General features: G+C 32.9%; 1 protein-coding gene across 1 annotated transcript; it reads left to right on the top strand.

Moving 5' to 3' along the window:
• Positions 1–15,032: 15,032 nt before the first annotated feature.
• On the top strand, positions 15,033–15,668 carry LOC139881355 (uncharacterized). The gene has a single exon (XM_071865840.1). The coding sequence runs from the start codon at positions 15,033–15,035 to the stop codon at positions 15,666–15,668; it is 636 nt and encodes a 211-aa protein (XP_071721941.1).
• Positions 15,669–16,925: the final 1,257 nt, after the last annotated feature.

Raw genomic sequence — 16,925 nt, 5'->3', positions numbered from 1 at the left:
TTATTTTTTTGTACAGAGATGGAACAAGGTTTGGCGGATGTGGAGGTCGTAGAAGCAACAACCACGAAGGGAAAGAGATTTGCATGCAAAAAAAGTTTAGCCAAGAAGGTTTGATCGACATTGAGGTCGTGGATCAGGTGCCTTCTCTTGGATTCAAAAATGCGGAGAAAGGTACATAAACCATTTTTTCCCGAAAAAAAATAAGATTGGGCCATCATATCCTTAGAGTTAATGAATGAATCAGTATTTTTATCTCAAACGCCTATAAATATTTTTTATTTTGTCGTACAGAGATGGAACAAGTTTTGGTGGATGTGGAGGTCGTAGAAGCAACGACCAAGAAGAGAAAGGGAGTAGCACGCAAAAGAAGTACATCCAGCCAAGTAGATGTAGGTATGTATCAATCAGTAAGTTTAAGAGCTCATGTCTTAATGAATGAATCGGTGTTTTCATCTCAAACACGTATAAAAATATATATATATATATATTCATGTACAGAGATGGAACAAGATTTGGTGGATGTGGAGGTCGTGGAAGCAACGACTAGGAAGAGAAAGAGAGTTGCACACAAAAGAAGTTCCACGACAAGAGCCGTTGAACCTATTAACGTCCCCGCCGAAGGTATGGAAAATAGCACACATATCTAAATAGATTTGTAATGTTAAGGGTCGTACATGCCTCTAATAAATCGATTGCTTTTCATGTACCTCCTCATAACATGTAGGATACCTCGACATTGGCGACCAATCATGTGAGTGCGATAGTTGCGGCGCATTGATGTGGCCCGATGAGTGTATAAAAAGCGGCAAGAGCCCGAAATTCAGTATGTCCTGCAAAAAGGGAAGGTGGTCCTTCCCATGCTTCAAACCCCTCCAAAAATTCTTAGCGACCTGTTCTCCGAAAATGATAGAAGGAGTCGGGCATTCCTCAAGGACGTAAGAACAATTAATTTGATGTTTTCGTTTACTTCGATGGGAGCACGAACAAAAGATTCTATCAACACGGGGGGAGGCGGGCCGTCGGTCTTCGTCATGTGCGGGGAGAATTACCATCAAATAGGAACTGTACTCCCACGGAAAGACACTCTGAAGTTCGCTCAGCTCTACATATATGACATAGAAAACGAGGTCTCCAACAGAATGAAACTCCTCAAGTAAGAAATAACTTTGACTACAATATTCCTTAGCTTACGTATCATATCATGGATCGTGCTTCAAAATATAGTTCATTAAATCATTCTGAATGTTTGGTCATTAGTTAATCACTAATTAACGTCTAAAAATAACATCGCAGGATGAAGGACGATTTAATTTCGTTGCAAGCAAGGATCATCTCCGATATAAATGATATACTAGATATCCACAATCCGTATGTACATCAGTACAGGATGATAAGTGATATGATTAAAGACCAAACCTTGCCTGAACCGAGATTGAAAATATACATGAAGAGGGAAAGCGACGGAAGAACGTACAATCTGCCTACGGCATCTGAAGTGGCGGGCCTTATTGTTGATGATTTCGATTCTGCGGACGGCGAGAGGGATGTGATTGTCGAAACTCGATCGGGATACTTGAAACGTGTGTCGATTTTGTGCCCTGCGTATCTGCCGATGCAATATCCGTTGCTTTTCCCACGCTGTTAGGACGAATTCAGAGATGATGTTCCGCTAAGGGGAATGGCGAAGGCACCGCCCAAGAAAAGAAAAATCAAGGACTAATGCACGAAAGCAAAAAGGGAAGGAAAAAGAAGGCCAAAGTGCGTCGAGCATCGTAACGAAGGATCCGAAAAAGATGGATGCGCGGACCAGGAAAGGCAAAGGAGTCGCGTCGAGCAGCGTAACCGAGCATTCGAAGAGGACAAAACGCAAAAGAGATAGGCCGGACGATGAAACGGAGGAACCGAGAAAGAAGCGTGACAAAGTTACTATAAGAGAATTTTTTGCATACAGGATCCAAGACAAAAAGTGTGAATTATCACTTATACTATCATCGAGGCGTCTATACCAGCAGTTTTTGGTCGACGGTTACAGCGCTGTCGAGTCTTATCGGCTGACGTATATCCGGCACCACCAGAAAGAATTGAGAGTTGAGTTGTACAGAGGGTTGGCTGACGCCCTCTTGAGGGGAGAGAAGGATCCTTCGGCCACTGGAAAACGAATTGTACTACCTTCATCGTTCACCGGAGGAGCACGATACATGATCCATAATTACCAAGATGCCATGGCCATATAGATCGATAGGATATCCCGACCTATTCATCACCTTCACATGCAATAGCTCCTGGCCCGAGATAACAAGAGCAGCTAAGAGAAAAGGACTTTCGGGTGCAGACAGGCCCGATTTGGTTTCTAGAGTGTTCAAGATCAAACTGGACAAACTGATCAAAGAAATCAAAGGAGGAAGTATTTACGGAAAAGTTCAAGCAGATACGCATCCTAGCGAAACATTAGCCTTTTCATATCAAGCTTATTATATACTTGGATTAGGCTAGAAAAGTACATACTTCGCAATTAACATCGAGAACATGCTATATGTTTTATGAAAATTAAAGGAAAATTCCAGTTTTCAAAATATAGAACTTTTAATATAAAAGAAATATTATGACCATTCCTTGAATTTTTTAACCAATTCAAACTGTTACCGTAGACCGAATAATTTGGCTAAGCAATTCTTCCTGCTTTGAGATTCGAAGTCTGTAGGAAGCATGAATTTATTAATAATCCAACCTATCAAGAAAAGTAAAATATTTAAAATCTCGATATCGTGTAAATAGAAACCAACTAATTTGTTAGCTGATTAAGTAAATATATGTGTTGAGTTGAGCAATTAAAACACGTATAGTTAGAAAATGAGCAGAGTTATATTTAGCTGTTCTTAAAAAATCAAAAATGCTATAAAAATAGGCGATACGAACCTCAATGCTCAGTTAAGTTACTTTAGCATCGAATAATTATATTTAATTAAATTATTTACAACTCTTAGCAAAAATATTTATTTTCTTGGTTAGTTATCTCTTTCATCTTAAATGATGGTCTCTTATAATATGATTTTTCGTGGTCCATTGCACATGTTGCTCGACTAACTTCAATCTGTCGCTCCTTTTCAGTGGTGTACACCATCGAGTTCCAAAAGAGAGGCATGCCTCATGCGCATATCCTGATATTCCTCCACCACAGCAACAAGTACCCGAATCCGAGCGACATCGATAAAATCATATGTGCCGAAATTCCCGACCAAGAAAAGGAGCCGGAACTCTACAAGTGCGTGTCGTCGCTTATGATACACGGCCCGTGTGGGCCGCACAATATGAAATCCCCGTGCATGCAAGACGATAAGTGTACGAGATATTATCCTCGAAACTTTTGCAACGTGACGACTATCGACAAAGATGGATACCCTTTATATCGGAGGAGGGATGATAAGAGAACCATAAAAAAAAGGTAACGTGGAAGTAGATAACACGTTCGTGGTACCATACAATCGATATTTTCTCATGAGATACCGTGCCCACATCAACGTGGAATAGTGCAACCAGTCTAGATCCATCAAATACCTATTTAAGTACGTCAACAAAGGCACCGATCGCGTGACTGCTGGCTTCTATGAGGGGACATCGGGCGTCGCCGAAAAGAAGTGTAGGGATGAGATAAAGATGTATTACGACTGTAGGTACCTATCCGCTTCGGAGGCGTCGTTGAGGATACTTTCCTTTCCCATACACCACAGGGAACCATGCGTTTAATAAGAGCACCGCTTATCATTTACTTGTTATGCATAGTGATGATAATCGTGGAACATGTTCCTTACAAGCCTAGATCTTAAACATACCTAGTCATAAAATCATTGAGACATGACATATGATGCATTTTCAATTGGAAAGATACCTCATTCCATGGATATCAGTGTGGAGAAACTAATGTGCATATGTGGGTGCTAGTTAGAGAACTAGTTCACTATATTGACCCGACGAGAAATCCTATGTGAAACTTGAGCCGAAAATATGATTCTCACGTTACAATGGCGTGTCATTAATCCTTAGGCTTGAGACATCACGATAATCTTATATATAACAAGTTATGTTTGTAACCACCACCCTGATCACAACATCACAAAAGGGCGTGATTTCGACATTATTTGTTATGTATGAAGATTGGTGTGTGTCAACAAAGGATTCGTCAATCGAAAGATCATGAGGTCATATGTTTTCATATTAGCCATGAATTAAAACCCTTGGCCAAGGTAATGTGGAAATTAGAAAAGGAGTTTTCTAATGATATAAAGTTATGTGCTTGAATAGATATATAGTTATTGAACTTATAGAGTTTCAACTAATTATTCGTTCTAAGTTCAATTAGGACATAGATTGACGAAAGGATCGTATCACATGGAAATTGTAACCGGAAAGGTTCACATTATATTCATCTATATCTAGATCTTCATGGCTCGTTGCTAGATGATAACCATGACTCATAGAATGCGATTCTGTTACTAGCGTATTGCTGAACGTAAAGGGTCACACACTAAAAGAAAAACCTATACCTCATACATGATATTTAATTTGATAAGTCGTAAGTGTACGATTGAATTAAATTAAATTATTCTAAATGTTAGAATCGAAATTGAAATTTTTCGATGACACGAAATAAATTCGATTTCATAATTTCAAGAGTTGAAATTGATTGGAACTCAAATTATGCTTCAAGTATATCTTGATTATATTATTATAATATAATTAAGATATAAATATCAATTTGATTAATTGATTAAAATTGTTTTGTAAGAGGCGGTTGGAATTTTCCACCTTATGCCTTCTTAGTCAAAGTTATATCCTCCCTACTCTTTCTCTATTGGTTAACCAATTGATCAATTTGTTTGCATATATATATGATATGCAGGGGAGAAGAAATTGAGCAGAAAAAATAGAGAAAACATCAAAAACTTTCAAAGGCTTGTGAAGCTAAAAGTAAAGGAGGAATATTTAAGAATTTTTCTTTGTACCTTTCATTGAAAGTTAAAGTGTTTGGGAGACAAGGAGCACATATAAAGAGTGAAGGAGACATTAAAACTTGAATTTTTAAGGATAATCTCTTATTCTCCTTTTTTTTATTGAATTGATATGTTAAGTTGTTAACATATGATAATTGGTTAATCATTGAAAGGAGTTTTGACAATTATATGGAGTTCTATGAATTATCGTCTCGAAAGGAATTTTGAGATATCATGTTTGTGAAATTGTGTATATATGATCTAGCATAGCATATACATGAGTATGGATAATTTCTTTAGTGTGGATACCGTTAGAGGAGTCACACGTGAGGCTCTTGAACCTTCCCGTTTGAGAAACAGAAGTTAGGGTTTGGAACCCTTATTTGCAGGTTGGAGACTTGAAGACAAGAAGACTTTATTTTTTATTTGGATGTAATTTTTTATAGATGTAAATCAATATCGGATTGTATAATTCGGACATTGGATATTATTCATGTGAATGATCATGTCATTTATATGATTTATATGATGATATTATTATTACATGTGAAATGCTAGATTGAATTAGAGTAATTCAATTACATGCTCGATATGATAAATCATGGGTTTCCGCTGCGTGTTAATCGATCATGTAAGCGTTACGTGATAACATTTCGATTTGATCGAAGAAAATTTTAAAATTCCACCAATTAACACACTGCCACGTGTTGGCTAAATCCGATATCCACGTGGATGCAATTTCCAACTGTTATAGCATATACAAACCCCAATATAGAAAGTTCAAATTTGGTCACACATGATTCACCAATTCTATAGAGTATCAGGTCCTTATATGACTCCAAGTTGAGGTCTGCGCAGATGGTATGCGTTATTAGATATTAGCCTCATGTCTAGTCTAGATTTCGTGTATGTGTTGTAGTACGTTTTCTGATAGGTAGGATCACTAGTAGTTCGTGACTATTATTAGGGATTTTTTATATGATTTTTCACAAAAAGATTTAATAATTTAGAGAATATTTTATAAATATTTTTTATCGTTTTCATAAACTCTTTATGTTATATTAAAGTAAACTTGAAATGTTTTAAATATTGATATTGAGATATTTGAAAGGTAAGCTTTAAAATATGAAAAGTTTGAAGATCAATTTCCAAAAGTTAAAAATAGTTTTTCAAAAGGAAAGTTGTTTTTTGAAATTATTTTAAATAAAATATTTTCGATGAATAATCTTACTAAGCATTATAGTTTATGATTTTTCAAAAAACGTCTTCTTTCTCTTCTGGATTATCGAAATAGTGAAGTCAAAGATATTATGTTTTATTTGGCAAAATTAAAATTCGAACTACGAGATATCAGTAGGATTCGTTTTCGTATCGTTAAGAAAGAAGTAAAGGCACTAACAATCACCGCTCCCGATTGTCGAAGGGATTCAAAGTGCGGGCACCAAAAATATGTTGCCATGGGTCCTGAACTTGATAGAACTACAGGAAGTGGAAAGCTCTTTTCAACCATCAGTACAAATTTTTCAAATGGAAAGTCATCTGGTACGTACAAATTGCCACATGTATTGCCATGCGGACAATTTAAATCCAGATTTGAAAAAATAAAAATAAATTTTCTTAAAGAAATTGTTTTTAATGAATATACTTTTTTTTATTTAAAGTAAATTTTTTATTATATATATTTTTATATTTTTTAATGAAAAATAAGTTTTAAAAATATATTTAAAATATTTGTTAGCTGTATATTAATTTTTTTATTCACATTATTCTAATTTTATCTAGATATCAAATTATATCAGCTATTGGCCCATAGTTATTCATGGTATTTTTGTTAAATTAGACCTTTTTGATTTCGTCAATTTTCTTAAAATTGCATATATTGCGAAATGAATGAAATATCTTTTATTTAAGTTAATTTTTTTAAAAAAATAGTAATTTTTTAAAAATCAATTATTTTTAAAACTATTAATTATTTTTATTTTAAATTATTTTTAATCTAACTTTTAAATTTAATTACTAAACATATTTTAATTTTTTAATAATTTTTTTAAAATGGATTTAAGTTTTCTATGTGGAAATACATGTAGAAATTTGTACACATAAGATGACACATGACAACATATTATTGATCAATTTAGTGAGTCAACAAAGTTAACAAAATTTCTCTCACTTGGCACCACCCGACTTTATTTAACGGTAGAAAGATATAAATCTCATAAAGGAATGATCTAAGAATGTTATAAATTTAGTTTAGGAAAGAGGAAGGGTATGTTTGACATGAATACTATATAACAGGGACATAAACCACAATTTTCCCTTTCGGAAACTTATTATCAAAACAATTTAACTAAATTACGACATGTGGCAAAGTTTCCTCCGAATAGCAGTTTTCATTGTATATTGTATAGATTTCTCCCTAATAAAGAAGAATTAATGACTTAAAATGTAATACCCTAAATTTAATTTATTTAGTTAGGCTATGAGTGAAGGAAACATGAAAATATTATGCATTCTAATCTAAGATCATGCATACATTGCATTTCATAGCATGAAGCATGTTGATTTATATATATATATATATGTGTGTGCGCGCGCGCGCATGCATGCATGCATGTATACACATAAAATTGAATTTGATGTTGGAGTCGTTTCGAGTTGTAGTCTTGTTGGTACCATTTCGAGTTGTAGGCTTGTTGGTACCATTTCGAGTTGTAGGCTTGTTGGAGTCATTTTGAGTTGTAGGTTTGTTGGTACTGTTTTGAGTTGTAGGCTTATCAGGTACATGTATAAATAGATATACAATAGAGTTTAGCTGATTTGATGTGTTAAAAAATAGTAATATAAAGAAATAATAAAAGAAAAGAAGCTAGTGAACTCACCTAAATTAGTTTATGGGTCTAAGAGCAATTGTGAGAGAGTTGAGGATTAAAAAAGAAAATTCTTAGATTATTTTGGAAAGAGAGAGAGAGCTGAAAACAAATATAGTAAGTAGGAGATGAGAGAGTGAGTGACGAAAAGAGCAAAGAAAAGAAAGAAAAAAAAATATGGGAGGCAAAAATCTGGAAAGCAACAATCGGGAGAAAGCTTAATTTCAATAGTGGAAACACAATTTTCTGGTTAGTATTTGAGATACTTCAGCTTTGATTCACATTTTCTAATGATAACTTTGATTCACACTTGTATAGATCCATTTGTGGCTTTCTAATTAAAACATGAATTTAATTATAATCTCTCTGGAAATCAATCTGTATTTTTCCTTTGATATTTAGTTGATTAACTGGATTAGTGGTAAGGAACACATTTAAAATTGGTTTTGACCTTACAAGATATACGGTACAAAACCTTTCAATGTCATGTTTCCTCAAAATGAATTGATAAATGAAATCATGAGTTTGTTGCTATTTATTTCTTAAAGGAATATGTGTATTTTAAGGTACACTTTGAACCTAGTCAGATTGTTGTGTGGAATTTGTAGTAGATTGACATCTAAAATTTATTGTAAATTGACCTAATGAAATCAAAACATGGGTAAGATTTCAATGCACAAATTTATGAATTTAGTCTTGGTATTTAAAATTTGTGTATGTAAATTGGTTCAGGCAAATGAATGAATAATTATAGCTGCTTTAATATATATGTTAAAATGCAAGTATATGAAACCATTGAAGTATCCTATATTATAATTCAATACTTTTTTTAAATTTAAATATTGGTATGTGCCTTCAATTGATGCATACATTATGCATTCCACGCATTAAGAGCATATCATATAGGACTCTAGAAATCTACATTCAATATTCAACATTTCTACAATGATGTAAATTATTCTAGGTGATGTAGAGAATGCAAAGAATCGGGAGTAAGCCAATCGAGTAATGTAAGTACTTGAGGAGAGGTAAGTACCAATTAAAATATACACTAAAATGTTAGCTTCCTAATAGACCATACCATCATGGTCGATATTTGAAATTATATTCTTTGAATGGTATTGTCAATTATTTGAATGTATTTGGGAAACTATGCTATCAATTTGGGTTACAAAAAGGAAGTACATATGATTTTGATATTTATCTTATGGTGACATTTTTGGGGGAAAACTATTTATAATAATTTTCTCATTCTTACAATTGAATTTCCTATTGAAATAGTTTTCGAAAGTTTTCATGGAAAATAGGTTTCGGGTTGGATTGTCGAAATTTGGGTTTGAAATTATGAAACTCGGTTCGAGTTTGATTATATTGGCATATGTGAAGGTTATGGCTGTATACCTAGATTTTTAGGACTGTCTACCATTGGGTCCTCTTCACTCCTACCGCTTGAGGATAGTGTGACTATCGCTCCTCGCTTGAGGGTAGTGCGATCATATTATTGTACCTCAACGAGTTCGAGGGAACACGTGCCAACCGACCAATTCTCAAAGAAATGCTTAATTATTTTATTTGAAATCAATAAATTGTTTATATATATAATGGAACTAAATTGTGCTTCCTTGATATGTTTCTAAAATTTCTTTCCGTTGCGACTAAATGAAATGTGGCTTGATCGTGTATTTCTTTCCGCATCCTAAGTATTGACTTAAAACTTCCTTGATTATATGCTTTATTGGAAAACTTTCATGTTATTGTAAATTATACTCGGTAATTACTGAGTGCATAGTCACTCACTCCAAAAATTTATTCCAAATTGTTTTGTAGTTACTATTGGACGTAGGTAGAGCTATTGCTAGAAGCTCATCTTTTGAAGATTTTTCCATCTCTCTGATTCCCTTTTGGTATAGATATGTTACAATCCTTTGACTTTATATACAAAGACTGTAAATGTTGATGTAATTTTATACTTGAAGAAATTCATATTTCAGACAAGTGAAAATGAGTTGTGATAACGATGTATGATATATTTTGAAGTTATTTACTTGTTTCATCTTGAGATCATTGACAATGGTTATTAAAGAAATATGATAATTTCTTGTTATTCGGCGATTAATTATTAAGTATGCTGGTCTTAACCTACGGGATAGGAAGGTTAGGACGCCGGTCACGATATGGAGGTTTTGGGTCGTGACGTAAAATACCCTACATAAATAATCATTACTTCTAAAAGTTATAATATTAATCTCTATGAGGATATCTTATAGACAATAGCAAGATTTTTTCAAATTTTTCCAATTGCAAATTTAATTGTAAATTTTTTTGTCAAATCAAAATTCGACACATAGCGTTTTATTGATGAATAGTAATTTGACACATGTATTTTGGAACTTTGAGTTTAATTAGGTTTCAAGTTACAATTTTAAGTCAATGCTATTATTTTTTTCCTATTCTAATTAGAAAATCAATTACTTTTTTCTAATATAATAATTTTATTCCTAATCAATTTCATATATATTATTTAAAAAATATTCTTAATAAAATTATAACACACTATATATATTTTTTTAATTTCCTTAGTAAATAATTTTTCCTTATTAAAATTTATTATTATATTTTATTTTCCTACATGTCTTCTTTTTCATATTCAAACATGCATATTTTTTTAAAAATTATTCATAATCAAGTTATAATATATATCATTTTTTCTAATTTTTTATTAAACTCTAATAAAAATCTGCTATATTTTTATTTCATATTCTTAATTAAAACGAATGTATCTTATTTTTCAAACAATTAATAATTTTTCAAAATTAAAATTCATTATATTCTTTTTTCCTATTCGTAATTAAAATGGACATATTTTTTCTATTCAAACGGACATATTATTAAAAACATTATTCCTAATCAAAGTATAATATATATTATTTTTTCTAATTTTTTTATTAATTTATTGTTCCAAATAAATTCCCCTATATTTTCATATTCTTAATTAAAATGAGCATTTCTTATCTTATCTTATAGACAATAGCGAGACTTTTTCAATTTTAAATTTGTTCTAATTGCAAATTCAATCGCAAATTTTACTGCCAAATAAAAATTCGACACATGAGTTTTATTGATAAATAGTAATTTGACACATGTATTTTATTGTCGCAAACCCATAACATTTTAAGCTTTTTTCCTAACTAAAATTCATTATATTTTTTTTCCTATTGCTAATTAAAACGGGCATGACTTCTTTTTTCTTATTCAAACGTGCATATTATTAAAAAAATTATCCCTAATCAAATTATAATATATATATGTATCTTATAATAGCGAGACATTTTAATTTGTTCCGATTGCAAATCCAATTGCAAATTTTATTGTTAAATCAAAATTCGACTCATGGCGTTTTATTGATAAATATTAATTTGACACATGTATTTTAGAACTTTGAGTTTAATAAAATTTTAAATTATAATTTTAAGTCAATGATATTATTTTTTCCTTATTCTAATTAGTGTAGAAACCGATCCCCGAAAATAAAATATCTATATGCACTTATTTTAATTTTAATCATATAATATTAGGATCAATTTCAATCGCATGGCAAAATAAAAGAGTCGCCACCAATCCTATGTTGTAGGTGGAATTGGTCACCTATATCTAATTCAAAATTAAAATTTATAATGTCAACAAAATAACAATGGGTTTGGAGGGTTATTTGTATGTGGGGAAGGTGTTAGGCACCCCACAATACTCACTTATCCTAAGTGATTATCTAATTCAAATTGCTCTTATTTACATGGAAAAAAATGAATAAAAAGAAATAACATATACTAAAAAAATTTTATTTTTATAAATAAAAAGGATGTGGGTTTAAATTTATAAAGATCAAAATTATTGAGAGAGTTTTGATTTAAATTAGCATACTCAAAACCCAAAATATATAAAAATTAAACCTTGAGGCAAAGATCTAAATTTTAAAATAAGAAAAAAATAAAAGTGAAAAGTTGAAACATTTGAACAAGTATATTTTACGTAGAGACAAATGAACATACGAAGAGAATGAAGTAAATTAAAAAATATGTGTAGCAAGTGATAAAATAATGAACAAATAATTTTACCTGGAAAATATTTTTATTGCTTTTCCATCTTGATCTCCTTTCGAAACATCATTGAACTTGGATTTGAAACATTAATAGAGATTTGACGGGTCATATTAATAAAACGAATTTCAAAACCATAATATATATATATATTAATAGATAAACAAAACAAGTAGGAAAAAAAAAGAGAAAAAAAATAGAGTAGCCTGACGTCAAAAAATAAAACAATGTATTTTTTTGTGAAGCATAGAGGATATGCGTGAGAATATTGAGATGAGAGGGTGATGACATGGAAATGGTGGTGGCTAGGATCTACACGATCGAGCGATGGCATGAACATTCCTTCTTGCTGTCATTTTTTGATGTTCCTTTTTCCCCTTTTGTCTTCAAGCTCACTTATATAGTGCATAATCTCTATGAAAACCACCTATATAAAATCTGGACAAATACTTACTCAAAATAAAAAATATCAAGATTAAAAGGATGGGATGATTCATGCATATAAAATGTCACCAATATGATTTATTGCAATCAAAATTCAAATCATTATTATTATATCCAGTCTTAAAAATAGCGGGCTGCATGTGACTATATTGGGATAAGGGAAACAAAATGCTAATGATTGTTAATTAAATCCTAATTGCTAATTAAAGAGAGAATTGGACCTAAAACAAAACAAATGGGATGCAGGTGCATTCATCATGGAAATACTTTCCATGTTTATATAGTATTTATTTTCTAGAAATATGATATAAATTCAGGAATTTTCACATCACCGAAATGATTGTACAATCAACCTATGATTATTTCTATATAAAAAAGTACTGATAGTTGTAGATAAGAGATTAAGGTAACTAAAAATGGAAACTGAAAACTGCCCCCCAAAGTCGACAAGAACAAAAAAAAATTTGGCCCTCACAATATGATTTATATCAAAATGTCAAAATTTAAAAAAACCTAAAGAATATTCTGATATAACCTATATATCTACAGTTGACATATATATCTCACAAATTTTAATTTAGAAATGAAATTTAAGCATAAAGATAGGAGTGGGAGAAATACACCTCTTCACAACAGATAAATAAAATCATATATGATCATTATGAGTCAAAATATGTGTACATGAATTTATAACTTCACTCTACTGTATTTGAATAAAACTCTATGTGCTATATGATTAAGAGTTCACGAAATATATTTACATTGCAAATGGTTTACGGGTAATAAATACAGATAAAAATGGATTATAGAAAATGTGAGTTGTCATAGTAAATTGAGATGAATTTTAAAAGGTTTGGACCGAAAATTGAACTATAACAATTGACCAAAAGAATTGGTGGCTCTCGAAAGACTTGACTGTTTGATTCTCTTTTTTGCATCTAATACTGAGTTGTAACTTGCTTCCCACTCAGAATACCAATTCTGTCATGAGATATGCTGCTAGGTTGATGTATAGAATTGGACAAAGGTTGCCGATCAATGTTGGACGCTTAACGTTCAATCAAGTTGTTGCTTTAATCAGAAATAAGAAAAATAAGCAGAATCTGGTATTTCCATCTTCTATCTATCGTATTTTATGGATCCAGGGATTTGAACAGCAGGAGTCTGACGAAACACATGATCCTCTCAAAACTATGGCATTGGACTCCAGATATTTCACTCATTTCTAGGATATTACTGATGCTGCATTTAATGCTGATAGAGCAATTGTTGCTACTCCTACTATAGAACAGATCAGGGTGGCCTTAGAAGATATCCAGTCTGCCATGACTCATTTGGAGCAAAGAAAGAAGGTGATGGAGCAGCTCAAAGATCAACTGGAAAAGAAAACGAAGTAAAGCTCAAGTTGAGGGGGAGTTGTTTGTGCTGAATTGAAGATCCGGTCTCGATGACGGGGGGTTTGTTTGTATTTTCTTTTTCTGAACTCTTTTGATCTGGTCTGTAATGATGAATGGGGATGAAGATATTATTTTCTGGTTAATTCTGATCTTTATTGAAGCCTTTGGATTTTTGGCAAAAAGGGAGAGTATTCTCTGACTTTGCATATTTGTGCTTATCTTCCTCTATTTTTATACTTGACTGTAGTTTAATTTTGCTATAAATTTTGGTTTTGTCAAAAATGTCAAAGGGGGAGAATGTAGAAGCAAGGATTCGGTTTAATCCGGATTGATTTGGTTGGCATGTTTTGATTCGGTTTATTGCAGCAATTTAAGGAGCATGATTCAGTTTAGTTTATTGCAGCATATCTTAACCGAATAACAACTTCATCTAGTCAAGTATTATTTAATTTCAACATTATCTCTTAAGTGGTTATGATGATTTACTTGAAGAAAAAGAAATCAATAGATCGAGTTATACTGCAACATAATGGCGTGATTATATATTGAAGAAGAACTGAAGATTCATTTCATCACTATAGGCGTGAGTATCACAAAAGATCGGAAGTCGTTTTTATCGAAGAGCTTCATTGAGATATCTTAGATCTTTCTGTGAAGAGTTCTATAGGGCTGTATTTTAAACTTATCTGTCGATTAAAGGATACATTTAAAAAAGTGTATTCATTTGTAAGTTAACCTTCTTTAAAAAGAGAATCTATAGCCGGTATGGTTATAGTAGACTCTAATTTAGTTTTGGGCATAAGCGTAGTTAGTCATGGGCTAGCTTGGGAAAATCCTATTGTTATCGGTTGTAGAGTTAGAGTCAGTTTTACTAGGGATTAGGAAAACAGTATAGGGGGTGTAGTGCAGTTGCGGACTGGCTTGGGGAAAACCTCCCAATACTTGTAACCTCAAAAATAGTAAAATAATTTCTAAAATAGGTCATGTGGATGTAGGAGTTATTCAGACTCTGAACCACGTAAAAATATCACGTGCAATCTTTCTTTTATCGGTACTGCAGTTTATTATTCAGATTGATGTTTCTGCTTTATCATTGTTAAAGTAGACTGTGCTACAATCAACTGTACTATATCACTCAGATTAACTTGCATATTTTAAATAATCAAGACGACCTAGGATTTTCAAGTGGTATCAGAGCCTGATTTGGTATTTCCGGATTGGTCGCTACATATTCCTGATCCAATGGCAAGTGAACTTGAAGGAAAGAGCACATCACGACCACCACTATTGATCGGGACAACCTACACTAGATGGAAGATAAGAATGAGAAGTTTCATATGCCAGTACAATTACCCGGCATGGGAAGCCTGTCAAAATCAGTGGACTGCACCTATGACTGCTGACGATCCACCTGTGAAGAAACGTACAGTTGAGTGGAATGAAATAGAGAAGGTGTTTTCTGCTGCAAATTGCATGGTGTTGAATGCAATTTTTTCTAGATGTGATGATCACCATACCAAACTCATCCAGACTTGTGAGACTGCTTATGATGCTCGGAACACTCTTGCTCAAGTTTGTGAAGGTAACATTACTCTTGTCAATTATAAGATATCCCTGGTTGAATCTAAATTTGAGAATGTTAGAATGGAGGATACTGAAACAATCAGGCAGTTCAACTCACGAATGATGGATATTAAGAATGAGGAGTACAACCTGAACGCTCCTTATTATGATGCCACGTTGGTTAAGAAGGTTCTCAGATCTCTTCCGGTCAGGTTCAAAGGTGTTGCTGATGCCATTCAAATTGCAAAAAACTTGGAGACATATCCGTTTGGAACTTTAATGACAAAATTTGATATTTATGAGAGCTCACAATAGCTGGCCGAATCTGCAGATAAGAAATCGAAGTGTTACGTTTGCTACGAAGGTTACAACCAAGGAGTCAGTCAATGAAGACATGCCTATCGAACACCAAATGGCAAGTTTGAGGGAAAAAATTAAGCATTTGCAGGCACAAACTTAGGCAACTAGTAATTACCGAAGGCCTTTCAATCAGAATAGGAGATTCCAGAAACCAAGAGTTCCAAAGATAATTACCTCATCGACTACTAAGTGCCTTAGCTGTAACGGTGTTGGACATTTCTCGTCTGAATGCCCGAACAGAGGAAAAAGGAGTGTTATCAGTGTGAAGGAGAAGGACATATTAAGACGGAGTGTCCTAACTATCTAAGAAAGAAGCAGTCCGTGTCCAACCATATTTCTGTTCCTACCTTCAGTGATGAGGAAGATAATAGGTCAATTGGAGATAACAGTGATCCAGAGTATGACACTCTGAATAACTGTGTTGCATTGGTAGCATCCATTAATGGAGATGATAAGATGATCAGTGTGAAATCAGATGAAGGTGCTAAAGTATCGACCATTATAAACACAGTTCAAAAGTTATAGAATACTCTGAGTTTATGACGGAGGTTGAAATGATATAGGATTGGGAGAGGATGTATTCTCTGAATGAAGGACTTCTCAACAAAATAAAAATAGTTGAGGCGAAGAACGGATGTCTAAATGACACAGTAAAGAATCAGAGAATCATTGTAGATGGATATGAAGTAAAGTTCAGAGAGATGGCTGAACTAATTAGCAAATATGAAGAGAAGGCGATCACTGCTGAAGTAAAACTCACTAAAGCAATAAAGGAGAAAGATTCTGACACTCTCACTCTGAAGAAATTCGATGCTGGAAAGAAGAAGCTTGATCAGGCTCTTCAACATGGCCAGAAAGTTGGTGATGTTAGAAGGCTGGGTACAAGAAAATCACTAAGAAACCAAAGCAGAAAATCGAAAAAAAGATGATCCAGCCTGACTCTGAAAATGGTGGCACTAGCAGAAGAAAAAGGATTGTATGTCATCATTGTGGACATCCAGGTCATATTCGACCTTATTGCATGAATCAAAATTATCAATTCTATCATGTATAAAGAAAAACTTCGAGAAAAAAAGTTGATTTATCACCTCAGAAGCATAAGGCTATGTTGGTTCTAGTCGAGAAAAGTCATTATGCTCATATGGCAGTCATCACTCCGAAAGCATCTGAAGAGAAAAAAAGATCTCCTGTCAGAAATTTGTGTGTTGAACT

The sequence above is a fragment of the Rutidosis leptorrhynchoides genome, unplaced genomic scaffold, assembly GCF_046630445.1.
Source record: "Rutidosis leptorrhynchoides isolate AG116_Rl617_1_P2 unplaced genomic scaffold, CSIRO_AGI_Rlap_v1 contig146, whole genome shotgun sequence".
NCBI classification, from domain to species: domain Eukaryota; kingdom Viridiplantae; phylum Streptophyta; class Magnoliopsida; order Asterales; family Asteraceae; genus Rutidosis; species Rutidosis leptorrhynchoides.
This window is presented reverse-complemented; position numbering and strand designations above follow the sequence as displayed.

Coding starts and splice junctions, on each gene's coding strand:
- LOC139881355 (XM_071865840.1), top strand. CDS start 15,033: ATGGCAAGTGAACTTGAAGGAAAGAGCACATCACGACCACCACTATTG.